Genomic DNA, 13,724 nt, shown 5'->3' on the forward strand with positions numbered 1-13,724 from the left:
ACCTTTCTCGGACTGTTCCCTGCTTCTAGACTCTCCTGCCTTTGTAATTTTAAACAGCTTTATCATTTGCTGCATCGGACACCTCTGTTCCATGGAGAACGAGCCCAGATTCGCCAGCTGGTAGAACTGCTGCCTCACTGCACCAGAGACCCGGGTTCAATCTTGACCTCGATGCTCTCTATGTGGGTTTGCATATTCTCCTTCCCCACCTCATGGGTTTCCTCCCAGTGCTCTAGTTTTCTCCCACATCCCAAAGTTGTGCGGTTTTGTAGGTTAATTGGTCTATATAAAAAAAAATCCTTAATCACAAAATTCAATTTAAATACCTGAAGAAGAGTCCCACCCCGAAATGTCACCGATCGATGTTCTCCATTTATCCAGCCTGACCCGTTGAGTTACTTCAACATTTAGTGTTTTTCTTTGGTAAACCAGTATCTGCACTCCCTTCTGTCTCTATCCTATACATCTCTATCCTATACTCGTGTTTGTTCTTGAATGGAGGGAGGTGCGTTCATTTAGTTGTCTGAAAGGGTGCTTTCCCTTATGGAGGATTAAAAGAGGAGTGAGGGGGAGAGAGAAGGGGGCGGGGGTTCATGACTGCCCACAATGCTATTCGTTGGACAGTGAGTTGAGTGCTGCCCTGCGCTGTTGAAGTTGACTCTTCGTTGGAGATTCCTCGCGATCAGGTAAGTGGACAGAAGCGACATTTGCGCTTCAATACCAGATTCAATCCACTGTACGGCCCACAATAGTCGGAAAGGCAACCCGCTTCCCGGACGGAGCTGAAAGCGTTGAGTGAACTACACTCTTAATTTACCAATCTGCCAAATTGTCAATATCACTGAACAACGATCGATTTCTCCTTGGAAAGAAGCGAGATCGTGTTGATATTTTAATGTGCAGTTGCATAAATGTGGCTAGGTTGTGGTAACTTGGAATCGCAATGCTTTTCCAAAGTAAAATTTTGCTGGTGACCAATGTTCTGTCAATCATTAACTGCTGGTTTTAGAATTGACATCAGGTGGAGATGCAAACTTGGTTACTTTGTAACTAGTGTGCCTTTTAATCTTCTGTGGTTTTGTATCATTGTTAAATAACGTATTATTGGAAGTGTGTTTAATATTTTTGTCAAGAGGGATTTAATTTCATGATTTTCAGCTATTTTAATTGTAGTCATTGAAAATAAAATACTCTCTCTTTGTTACTGTAAACTACTCAATTTTTCACCTCTACTAGATATCTCCTTTTCTCTAACTGGGGCCTCCAACTGAGTATCCCTGAAGTTAATCATTCTCCCAGTGGATGTGGTGCTTTCAGATATTCCCTCAGTCACTCTTTCCTGCTGGAATACAGCGTTTAAAACTTGTTCAACTAAGCTTTTGGTAATTGCCTTAATATTACCACGTTTGGCTTTATAACCATACTGACCAGTTGCATCATGGCCTGGTTCAGCCCATGAATAAAGGAGATTACAAAAAGTAGTGGACACCACCAGGTCTATCATAGACATACTGACCTCCCTACCATCGAGGAGATCTATAATATTACTAATAATCTGTCCTTCTGTTTTTCCTTATGGAAGTGAACAATTTCACCAACAATTTATCCTGGGAAAACCACTTATACTACTGCCAAGAAAGCACACCAATGCCACTACTTCCTTCGGAAATTCAACACATTTCCACTGTCTCTGATCAATGCACCGTAGAAAGCATCCTATTGAGAGGCATCACAGCTTGGTTCGGCAACTGCTCTGCCCAGCGTCACAAGAAAGTGTGGAGATTTGTGGACACACCCCGGCCTCACACAAACCAGCCTTCTCCATCACCCCTCTCTCCCATTGACTCCATCTACACTTAACGCCATCTCAGGAAAGTAGCCAACATAATCAAGGAGCACGCACTCTGCTTATTCTTCTCCTTCTCCCACAGGGCAGAAGATACAAAAACAAAAGCATGTACCACCAGATTCAAGAACAGCTTCTTCACCACTGTTATCAGACTCTCGAATAGACTTCTGATAGGTTAAGGATATTTTCATGTCCATGTCAGAGGAGCAGAATTAGGCCATTCGGCCCATTGAGTCTACTCCGCCATTCAATCATGGCTGATCTATCTTTCCCTCTCAGCCCCATTCCCCTGCCTTCTCTCCATAATCCTTAACACCCTTACTAATCTTTCTGATCTCTCAATCTATCTTGTAGCCTAGGTGTCTCCTTTGTTTTAAATAGTGATGTGCAATGTGGGGGTGAGGGCAGCATAGGCATGCTCAGCCTCCATTTCCCCTCCAACCTGGCATTGTAATTATTAAGCAGATGAAAAATACTCACACTTGCTTTATATGTACAACATATATGTAGTAACAAGCCCTTCCAGAAGCAGTCAAATTTAAATTCCTGAGCACAACCCTGCTTAGAACATATTGCTCATCTAAATTTTAATTGATGCAACAAATCAAGTTAACTTTCCTCTGATATTAGCAGAAGTTTCCTTCAACTGAGGGTACCATAGCGTATAAATATATTTAAGACAAAACTAATTAAACAAGTGAAGAAGAACGGTAATCAGAAGGGACTGCAGATGCTGATTTATACCACAGGTAGACTACAAAGTGCTGGAGTAAGTCAGTGGGTCAGGCTGCATTTCTGGAGAAAATGGATAGATGAATTTTCAGGTTGGGACCCTTCTTCAGACTGAAAGAGGGGAGGGAGGTGGAGGGGGGTTGACAACTGGAGGCAAGATAAAAAATAGGATAATGCGGTAAAAGTAATGTCGATTTGAGGGATGGTTATAAAGATGCTGTGAGCTCAACTTAATGAAGACTAGTTTGGCTAAATGCTGTACTTTGCAATTTTTTTTAATTAATTGTCTGGAAATGGGGCATTATTTGCAAGCCTGGCATTTATTAGCTATTGATTATTGCCCTTGAGAAGATAATGACTTGTCTTCCCATGGCAGTGTAGTGCTGAAGGTACCCGAACAATGACATTGAGTTCCAGAATTTAGACCATCCTCTAGGTTAACTCCAATTATACACCATTCTGACTCAGCTAATGAGTGATTACAGATACAACTATGTCTGGCAACTGGTATAAACAACAGTCATAGTTATATAATGACATATAGTGGAAGCAATCTGTGTTTAATATTGAATTGTTTCTAATCCACATCCGTTTTCTGGCAGGATGAAATCATTCCAAGGAATCAATGTGCTTCATTAATAAGGATGGTCTGTTCATTTAGAAGATACTTGTGGCTTCGTTCCAATCATCAACTAATTTCCAAGAACTGGCAACCGAAAAGACTTAAAATGAGTGCTTCTGTAATCACCAGGGAATTGTCCCTTAAGCAGAAATGTCTGGAGATATTTCAAACTGCAATCAATAGCGTTCTGCCTCAAAACATAATCAAGAATAATATTTGCATGGAAGGAAATAGGCTACTAATACAAAATCAGTCTTTCCCAGTCCATAATAATGTTTATCTTGCTGGATTTGGGAAGGCTGTGATGGGAATGGCAGCTGCTGTGGAACAGATACTGGGAGACCACTTGGTCCAAGGAGTGATCAGTGTTCCTCTTGGAATTCAGAAGGTTCTTCGGCTGGCTGGAAAAGAGTAAGAAACGGAAAATTATCACGTAGATTTTTTTGTGCTAACCATCAGTTCTAATGTCCCATCCCCAATAGGTCCTAAAAGGAATGTCACGCAAAAGGATGCTTGGATATTGAGCATGCCTGCACTGGTTAATTTGTAATCTATAATAATAAATTTTAATAATAATAATAAATTTTATTTGTCATATGAAGGTTGGCACAGGGTCAACGGTACAATGAAATGTATTTGACAAGACAAAAGGTCACCTCAGCAGTAATATTCCAAGGATAAATAAGATTATAAAAAATGACATTAGTAAGGTAAAAAGACAATATTAAAAATAGGTAAAAAGACAATATTAAAAATAGGTAAAAAGACAATATTAAAAATAATATGGTAGAAAATGTCCTGAATGGCCAGGAGACAGTTGCCAGTGATGTGCTGTGCTGTCTTCACCACTCTCTGTAGTGATTTGTGGCTGTGGGCAGAACAGTTCCCGTACCAGACTGTAATGCAGCCCGTCAGCAGGCTCTCGATGGTGCATCTGTAGAAGTTTGTGAGGATGCTGGCGTTCATGCCAACTAATGAAATGCATCCACAGTAAAACGTGATTTTCTCTGATTTAATTACTAATTTCTAATCACTTGGAGTGGCACAGTGGAGCAGCTGGTAGATCTGCTGCCTCACAGGGCCAGAGGCCCAGGTTTGATCCTGACCTTGGGTGCTGTCTGTGTGGAGTTACTACATTTTCCCTGTGACCACGTGCATTTCCTCTGGGTACTCAGGTTTCCTCCCGTGTCACAAAGAACATGCAGGTTTGTAGGCTTCAATTTAAGCTATATCTTGCAATTTCATTTAGCTAGACAGAGATGGGATAAGAAAAGGGCTTATTTCCAGGCTGTATCTTTCAATTCAATTTAGTGACAGACTCAGATAGGATCAGAAAAGGGGACTCACCGTGCTTAAGGAGTCTATACAGCATTAACGCCATTTGTGTTTTTTACTGTAAACTGGTTAATAGGTCTGGTAGGGAGCTACAATAAGGTCCTGAATGGAGCTACATTAAGGTCCATCTTAACAGATTTAGACATTTTCCACTATACGATGGGTGCAAAGGGAAGTGTAGTTTAAAAGAATGATACAATATTAAACACACAATAAAACAACGACTAAACTTCATACTTCTGAGACTAATTGACATTTTTTTTATGGTTCCAGTCATTATGATTTGGAATTCGCTGCCTGAAAAGATGGTGAAATGTAATCATAACTTTCAAAGAGTATAAATGCATAAATGTACAGTAGCAAAACATAAGCAATTAATATTCCGTTGTAATTGCAAGCTTTATACAATGTAATGAAGAATAACATTGAATTTATCAAATGGTACTGAGTCTAGTTTTGTATTTCAATTCCATTCCAACTATGAATGTAGTCGACATGCTACAATTGACTTCACCGATATTGACCAGTGTTCATAAGTTATAGGAGCAGAATTAGGCAATTCAGCCCATCAAGTCTACTCCGCCATTCAATCATGGCTGACGTATCTTTCTCTCTCAACCCTATTCTCCTGCCTTCTCCCCATTACCACTGACACCTGTACAAATCAAGAATCTGTCAATCTCAGTCTTAAAAATATCCATTGATCTGGCCCACACTGCCTTCGGTGGTAATGAATTCCATAGGTTCACCAACCTCTGACTAAGGAAATTCCTCATCTTTCTAAGGGTACGTCCTTCCAGTGGGGAAATGAGGAAAATAATTCACTCCAGTGGTAGGGCTTGGAACTCTACTGCTTGCAAGGGCAATGGAGGCAGAAACCCTTGAAACGTGAATCCATATCCACAGAGCTGTGGACTATTCTGAGAGATGTAGATTAGCCTACAGAGCAAGAGTATAATGGGCCAATTAACTTCCTCGTGTGCTTAAATTTATATGATGCTTTCACATCAGATTTGGTTCAGTTTAGTCATAACTTGTTGTGTCTTCCATAGTTAATTTGGACTAGCACAGACCAATTATAGGCACTAAAATATGCACAGTTATGGAGGGCAAGAAGAAATTGAAGCCCTAAAAACAGGAAATATATGCAGTAGAGAAGTGAAACAATGCAAGAAAGATTTGCATTGCAAAGTATACCTTTTGCAAAATATATGGACAAGTAGCAAACTTGGTCACATATTCCAGATTGTCTCCATTTTTTAACTGCCTCATTCGTGAAAAACCAACAGGGAGATGCTTTTAAGACCTCAAACAAAGATCCAGGCACAGGAAGGAGCCCAACATAATCTCCCTGATGAGAATGCTTTGAAGGCAGCAAAAAGGATCCATCACTTAGCAGAAGGACTTACTGAAAATGATCTGTTACTTGTGCTTATCTCAGGTAAAGAATACAGTATTGTGTTTTATCAAACCATTCACACTGCAACTTTGAAAAATTGCAGACAAAAGAAAATAAGAAAACAGCCCTCCAAACTACTCAATCCAGAATCGCAAATGATGACCTCATCAGGAGTTTCTTACAAACTGACCAGCTGACTCTCAGCTATGGGAACCCTTGCACCCTCTCTGGAGAAAGAAAAAGAAGTAATGGTGTCCATTGCAAAAAACAGCCTCAACCCCCTCCATCCAACAACACTTCACTCTGTCTCAAGAAAGCAGCCGACATAATCAAAAACCATTTTCACCCTGATCATTCCCTCTTCCCCATCTCCTGTCGGGTGGAAACAAAAGCCTGAAAGCACCAGACAGAATCTGGAACAGCTTTTTCTGCACTGTTATCAGACTTCTTAACAGTCCTCCCATCAACTAGAATGTAGTCCCAATCTTCCAACAAACTTCATTGCACTTTTTTTATTAGCACTTTCTCTGTAACTGTTATAAAGTTCCAAACACTATATTCTGCACTCTGGTATATTTCTCTTTGCACTGTTGTACTTGTGTATGATTTGTTAGAGAGCACACAAACAATGTTTTTCACTGTATCACAATACCTGTGACAAAAATAAACCAAAACCTAATTCTAAACCCTTAATTACAGCTCAGCTCACACATTTCAGTCCTTTTAAGTGACAACTTCCTATTCTTTGAGCTTACAAGTTCTTTAAAAAAAAAATTTTTTTTTCAATGTCTAACCTAAATTGTGTGAATATTATGCTTTGCTCATCTTACTATGCAGTAGTAGTAGGCAATAGACTATATAATTGTCCAAATAATCTGTAAATGTGTTTTCTTTAGGAGGGGGATCTGCTTTATTGCCGGCGCCTATCCCCCCTGTCACTTTGGAGGAGAAACATTATCTGACAAAACAACTTGCTTCCAAAGGCGCAACTATTCAGGAACTCAACACAGTTCGCAAGTCACTCTCTCTGCTGAAGGGTGGAGGTTTGGCCAGAACTGCCTATCCCGCACAGGTCTGTATCCTTCTGCTTCCTGTTCTCCTATTTCAGGTTAATTGATTATAAATCTTTGAATGGGTTTGTACCATAACATTGCTGTCTCCCAATATGCAATTTTTTTGTCAATGGCCGAAGAAAACGAGCTGTGTACAATGTGGTGGGGGGGGGGGGGGGGGGGGGGGAAGAGTTCATAAGGTCATAAGACATAGGAGCAGAATTAGGCCATTCCACCCCTCGTGTGCTCTACCATCCGATCATGGCTGATCTATTTTACCCTCTCAACCCCATTCTGCCTTCACCCCATATCCGTTGACGCCTCCGTGCTAATTAAGAACACATTAATTTCCATTTAAAAAATACCCTTGGCCTTCACAGCTGTCTGTTGCAATGAATTCCACAGATTTCTTCTGGCTAAAGAAATTCTTCTCCATCCCCAATCTAAAGGTACTTTCTTTTATTCTGAGGCTGTGCCCTGTGGCCCTCGACACTTCCACTATTTGAAACATCTTCACACATCCACTCTATCTAGGCCTTTCCACTCCCCACTTAGAAACATAAAAAATAGGTGCAGGAGTAGGCCATTTGGCCCTTTGAGCCACCACCGCCATTCAATATGATCATGGCTGATCATCCAAAATCAGCACCCCGTTCCTGCTTTTTCCCCATATCCCTTGATTCCATTAGCCCTAAGAGCTATATCTAACTCACTCTTGAAAACATTAAGTGACTTGGCCTCCGCTGCCTTCTGTGGCAGAGAATTCCACAGTTTCACAACTCTTGGTGAAAATGTTTTTCCTCATCTCAGTCCTAAATGGCCTACCCCTTATTCTCAAACTGTGACTTCTGGTTCTGGACTCCCTCAACAATAGACAATCGGTGCAGGAGTAGGCCATTCAGCCCTTCGAGCCAGCACCACCATTCAATGTGATCATGGCTGATCATTCTCAATCAGTTCCTGCCTTCTCCCCATACCCCCTGACTCTGCTATCCTTAAGAGCTCTATCTAGCTCTTCCATCGGGAACATTTTTCCTGCATCGAGCCTGTCCAATCCCTTAAGAATTTTATATGTTTCTATAAGATCCGCTCTCACCCTTCTAAATGCCAGTGAATGTAAGCCCAGTCGACCCATTCTTTCATCATATGTCAGTCCCGTCAACCCGAGAATTGATCTGGTTAACTTTCAGGAATTCAAAATGGAGGTCGAGAGACTAACGTTCTCCTCCATACTGGCAGGCGACTCACTTTTCTCTTCTTTGATACGTATAAAAAGTTTAAAGTATTGACTAGATTCCAACCATTCTAAAGCTATGTAGTCCACAGAGACTGATGCCCATAAATCCTCTATCACTTTTACCAGCTTTAACCTTCTATTTCTTTTAGACATTTCCTCCTTCAGGACACAGTCAAGTTTTCTGTAGAAGATAATGTTTTCAATCAATCGGTTCCAAAGCTATGACCCCATCCGAGCATTTAACCGTAATATTTACCTCCATTTAGATGTGCCTGTCCCTGCCTCTAATCCCACCACTTCAAGTGAACTGTCCAGCCATTCTTCATTTAAAAAACCTATTCAACGTCCTCCATGTGTCTTTGTTTGTCAAAGAGAACACGCGAACCCGTGGAATCAGTGACGTTCCCTTGGAATTTTTGATTGGCAAAGAGAATGCATTAATTCATGGAAGCAGTGCTCATAATTAAAATTCTTCAGGATTATATGCAATAGTTAGCACCTTTTTCTTCATCACTTACAGAAAACAAAATCATTACATCAGGGGAAGTATAACTGAGTTATAATATTTACATACAGTTTCTTAAAATGTAACTAAATTAGTTCTTGTTTTCCCCAAACTCGTGTATTGAAGTTGAGGAGATGTAAATGACAACTTTTAGCCTATTTTCTATTCCACCATCACCAAAAGATACTATTTCCTCATCAGCCTTGTAAGAGAAGACACAAGGAATTACAGATGCTGGAAAATTGAGTAAAATATAGTTGAATGTATAAGATCATCGGAGGGCATATAACGTCATGGGAGGAATAGATAGGATAAATGAACAGAATTTTTTTTACCCAGAGTGGGGGAATCAAGAACCAGAGGACATAGGTTTAAAGTGAGGAGGATAAAAATTTAATAAGAATCTGAGGGGCAACCTTTTTACACACACGGTGGTACGTAGATGGACCAAGCAGCCAGAAGAAGGAGTCGAGGCCTGACCTATAGGGAGAGGTTGAGCAGGCTAGGACTTTATTCCTTCAAGTGCAGGAGGTGAGTCTTTTGCCCAGAATAGGGGAATTGAGAACATAGATTTAAGGTGAGGGGAGGGAAAGATTTATTAGGAACCTGAGGGGCAACCTTTTTACCTAAAGACCTGCTAGGTATATTGAATGTGCTGCTATCACAAAGTTTAGAAAACATTTGGACAGGTACATGGATAGCATAGGTCTGGAGGGATATGGGACAAATGGATGCAGGTGGGACTAGCGTAGATGGGGCATGTTGGTCAGCATGGCCAAGTTGGTCCATGGGGCCTGTTTCCGCGTTGTATGACTGACTCTGACTATGATATAAAGTGCTAGAGGAATTCAGGCAGCAATTGTGGAGCTAATCGACAGTCTTGACATCTTTCAGGTTGGGTTCAGTCTGAAGAAAGGTCCCAACCTAAAACGTCATCTGTCCATTTCATCTACGGATGTTGCTTGACCTACTGATTTACTCCAAGAGCTCCAAGCACCTCTTTCCAAATCACTGTGATTTATGAGTGAACCTGGATAGTGAGTTTGAACAGAATATTTACTTGTGTGATCTATGTAACTGAACACATTCTCACACTTTGTAGTCAAAACATTGGACCACAATTCCAGAGAGACTTACAACGGTGATAGTCAAGAGCAGACCTGTTTGCTGCTTTATATTTTAATCTTCGCTGTGCCTATTTGTGGCCCTAACATGCCATTTTATAGACATCGTCTCCTACTAGAATCAGCACAGGGATAATCAGGAATGCAGGAACTTACGCAAAGTATATTTAAGATCATAAGTAATAGGAGCCGAATCAGGCCATTTCGCCCATTCAATCATGACTGATCTATCTCTCACTCCAAACCCCATTCTGCTGCCTTCTCCCCATAACCTTGACACCCGTACTAATCAAGAATCTATCTATCTCTGCCTTAAATATATCCCCTAACTTTTCCTCCACAGCCTTCTGTGGCAAAGAATTCCACGGATTGACCACCACTTAATCAAGATAATAGATTAAGTCAGCAATTCAACATTAGGAAGCAGCAAACATTACTACCTTTAGTAATTGTTAACTCACTGAAAGGAATATATGAATAATGCCCTACATTTATTTGCTGATTCCACAGAAAAGTATTGCCATAGTTATTGCATGCATTTTTGATGAGAGATTATCTTAATTTTCGAGACCATCTCTGGAATTAAAAACTCTTTAAAAAATATTTAAATCACAGACTTGTAATGGAATATGTTTATCAGATTTGACTCCAATGGATTAAGAAGCATAAAATACAATTCTCTGTGGGTCTGAAGAAGGGTCCCGACCCGAAACCTGTTCTCCACAGATGCTGCTTAACCTGCTGAGTTACTCCAGCACGGTGTCTTTTTTGGTAAACCAGCATCTATGGTTCCTTATATCTTTGTGATTCTTTGTTTAACAGGTGGTGAGCCTTATTCTATCCGATATCATTGGTGACAATTTGGAGTTCATAGCCAGTGGCCCAACCATATCTAACAAGCAAAGTAAGGAAGATAGTTGTAAGATTTTGTCAAAATATAACTTGTTATCATCCATGCCAGGAAATGTGAAAGAAGTTCTTTCTCAGCCTAGCACAAGAATGTACCAAGAGGAAACCCAAGATTATGCTCATGTTTTTAATTTTATTGTGGGGTCAAATACAATTGCCTTGGAGGCAGCTAAATGTAAATCTGAGAGCTCAGGTTACAATACCTCTATTCTGTCGACTGGAGTGAGTGGAGATGTCACAATTGTTGCTAGACTGTTCAGTCTTTTGATCAGATACGCGTGTTCAGTTCTGGTAGTGCACGATTCAAAATGTGCACAGGCACTGAAAGATGAGATGCTGCAGATCATTGGAAGCCTGGAGCTCCCTGATTTTCGATTGGACAGCTGCTTGGAGCTCTTGGAGAACACGCTGAGCTCTGGAAAACCACTATGTCTTTTGGCAGGAGGTGAAACTACAGTTCAACTTCAGGGCAGAGGGAAAGGGGGTCGAAATCAGGAGATGGCCTTGCGTGTGGCTTTGGAACTGCACCAAGCAAAGTCAAAGACTCTACACGATCCCTTTGCAAAACATGAAATTGTTTTTCTCAGTGGAGGGACTGATGGACAAGATGGGCCTACTGAAGCAGCTGGAGGATTCGCTTACACTGAAATGGTTGAAAATGCTTTCCGTGAAGGGCTTAATGTCGAGGATTTCTTAAATAACAATGATTCCTTTACTTTCTTCAGCAAGTTCAACAAAGGTGCAGATCTAATCATGACAGGCCTGACAAGTACCAATGTCATGGATATACAGGCAATTATTATCCAACCAAAGGAAACTTGAGTATCAGATCAATGCTAAACTGAGGAAACAAAGAAAATAAAAAATAATATGAAGTGTTTCTCTTATAACTTTTTCACATTAATTACATGGACAAAGAAATAATTTCCCTTCTAGAACTTATTGTTCTTACATGATTTCCTTACATGGCATAGAATAAAGATAATCAAATTTCACAATATAATTCTATTCCAATCCTGATCATATTGGCAAAGGAGCAGGGATTTGTGTAAAGTTTTGACTTGTTGAACTTTGACCACGAGTTAATGTAAACCAGACCTGGATTAACAGAAGATATGAGGCTCTTTGCGTTCTATTATGTATAATCGTCAGAAATAAATTAAATAGAATCCTTGAGATTGGTGGCAGAATGAAGGTTGAGGGTCCAGATACATAGGAAAATAACTGCAGATGTTGGTACAAATCGAAGGTATCATAAAATGCTGGAGTAACTCAGCAGGTCAGGCAGCATCCAGGAGCGAGGGAAAGGGTGACGTTTTGGGTCGAGACCCTTCTTCAGACTGGAGGGTCTACATGTACAATGTCAGGCCTATCATGAGTATATTCTGCTATTTATAGAAAGGTTATTGAATGGAAATACTTTTTACAACAGAAAGAAAAAATTGTTTTGTTTTTTCTATTTTGCTTTTTCCTTACACATCCCAATTCTCTTGTATTGAATAAAAGAACAATGGTCATAATGTATGACTTAAGTTATGAAGAAAGAGTTGATATATGCGACTCGACTAAGCATACGGAAGGATTTCATAGCGCGAGTCTGTGACCGTGTTAACAAGGATCACAATAAAACGCATCGATGTTGACCATCCGAAAACAGTCGGTAATTTAGATCATCCCTATACCATCTGGCACAGCGTTTTTCAACCATTTTACCTTTGCAGAACCCTTGAAATAATTTTCATTTCTCAGGGAACCTCTACATAAAAATTTGTCACGTACAGCTCCTGTCCACTGACCACTAAAGGTCGTTTCACACTGGCGCCGTATAGACGTGCTAAATATATTCCCTATGATTATTATACTTTAAAATTATGTAATAGGTTGAAGACTTTATTATAATACCCAAGAATTTTCCAAGAATATGCTCTACGTGTATAATAAAATTACAAATATGAACTTAAACACAAAAATGACTCAAAAATGCATTTACATACGATTAGCAAGGATGAGCATTTCTGCTCTACATTGGATCTTGTCCTGGGGAAAACAAGCCCACATATGACCACTAATTGCAGTAATTTAGTATACTGTCATCTTGCTTATTGAAGTACACATTGAAGTACTTGTTGAAGTAAATTCACACATAAATTGATAATCAGCCCAAAAAGGTGGTAATTGGCTTTTCTGCTGTTTTATATTTTCACCCCATCTTAATTAATTTAGTTATATAATCTTGCACTTAAATTTAATATTTACTCATTACAGTACCACCACTGATTTCCTGGCACTCTTGGTTCCAGAAAATAGTTAATCCATTTTACCTGACCAAAGGACGCCACGGCCTCCGAGAAGGGGTACAACGGTACCGGAACGGTCCACCTTGGCTGCTAGGGGGCCGAGATACTGGCCTGCAAAGCTGGCCAAGGAAATAGGCTATGGGGATAGATGTGCTGGCTCCAGCTGGGCTGGAGTTCCAGAGCCCCGGCCGCAGGTTTTCGGGAAGACTTCCAGGGCGGGGGGATTTCTCGTGGAACCCCTCGCGGAACCCTAGTGTTCTGGCATATCTCAAGCGGCCGAATTGTCAAATTTATATTACCGACTGTTTTGCAGGAAAATGTGAGGCGAAATCGGAATGGCGGAAATGAAATAAGAAAGCGGAAACTTTCCGCCAAATTCGGAAGGGTTGGGAGGGGTGGATAGGGTAGATGGACAGTGTGTTGCCCAATATAGGAACATCTAAAACTAGAGGGAAAACGTGAAGATGAAATGCAAGAGATTTAAAGGAAGTTTGAGGGGTAAATCTTTCACACAAAACAATAGTTGGTATCTGAAATGAGCTGCTAGGAGAGGTGGGAACAATAACAATATTTGAGAGGCATCTTGACAGGTACTTGAACAACCACGGGAACAGGAATGTGGAATTAACACAGGCAAATGTGGGATTAGAAAAGATAGGCATG

General features: G+C 40.4%; 1 protein-coding gene across 1 annotated transcript; it reads left to right on the forward strand.

Annotated features, from left to right (window-relative positions):
- The first annotated feature begins 638 nt into the window (after positions 1-638).
- Positions 639-12,243, forward strand: glyctk (glycerate kinase). Its single transcript, XM_078414198.1, has 5 exons — positions 639-686; positions 3,184-3,614; positions 5,828-5,979; positions 6,834-7,009; positions 10,678-12,243. Exons 2-5 carry the CDS (start codon positions 3,226-3,228, stop codon positions 11,584-11,586), a joined length of 1,626 nt encoding a protein of 541 aa, XP_078270324.1. The 5' UTR covers positions 639-686; positions 3,184-3,225; the 3' UTR covers positions 11,587-12,243.
- The last annotated feature ends 1,481 nt before the right edge of the window (positions 12,244-13,724 follow it).

The sequence above is a fragment of the Rhinoraja longicauda genome, chromosome 17, assembly GCF_053455715.1.
Source record: "Rhinoraja longicauda isolate Sanriku21f chromosome 17, sRhiLon1.1, whole genome shotgun sequence".
Taxonomy (NCBI): Eukaryota; Metazoa; Chordata; class Chondrichthyes; order Rajiformes; family Arhynchobatidae; genus Rhinoraja; species Rhinoraja longicauda.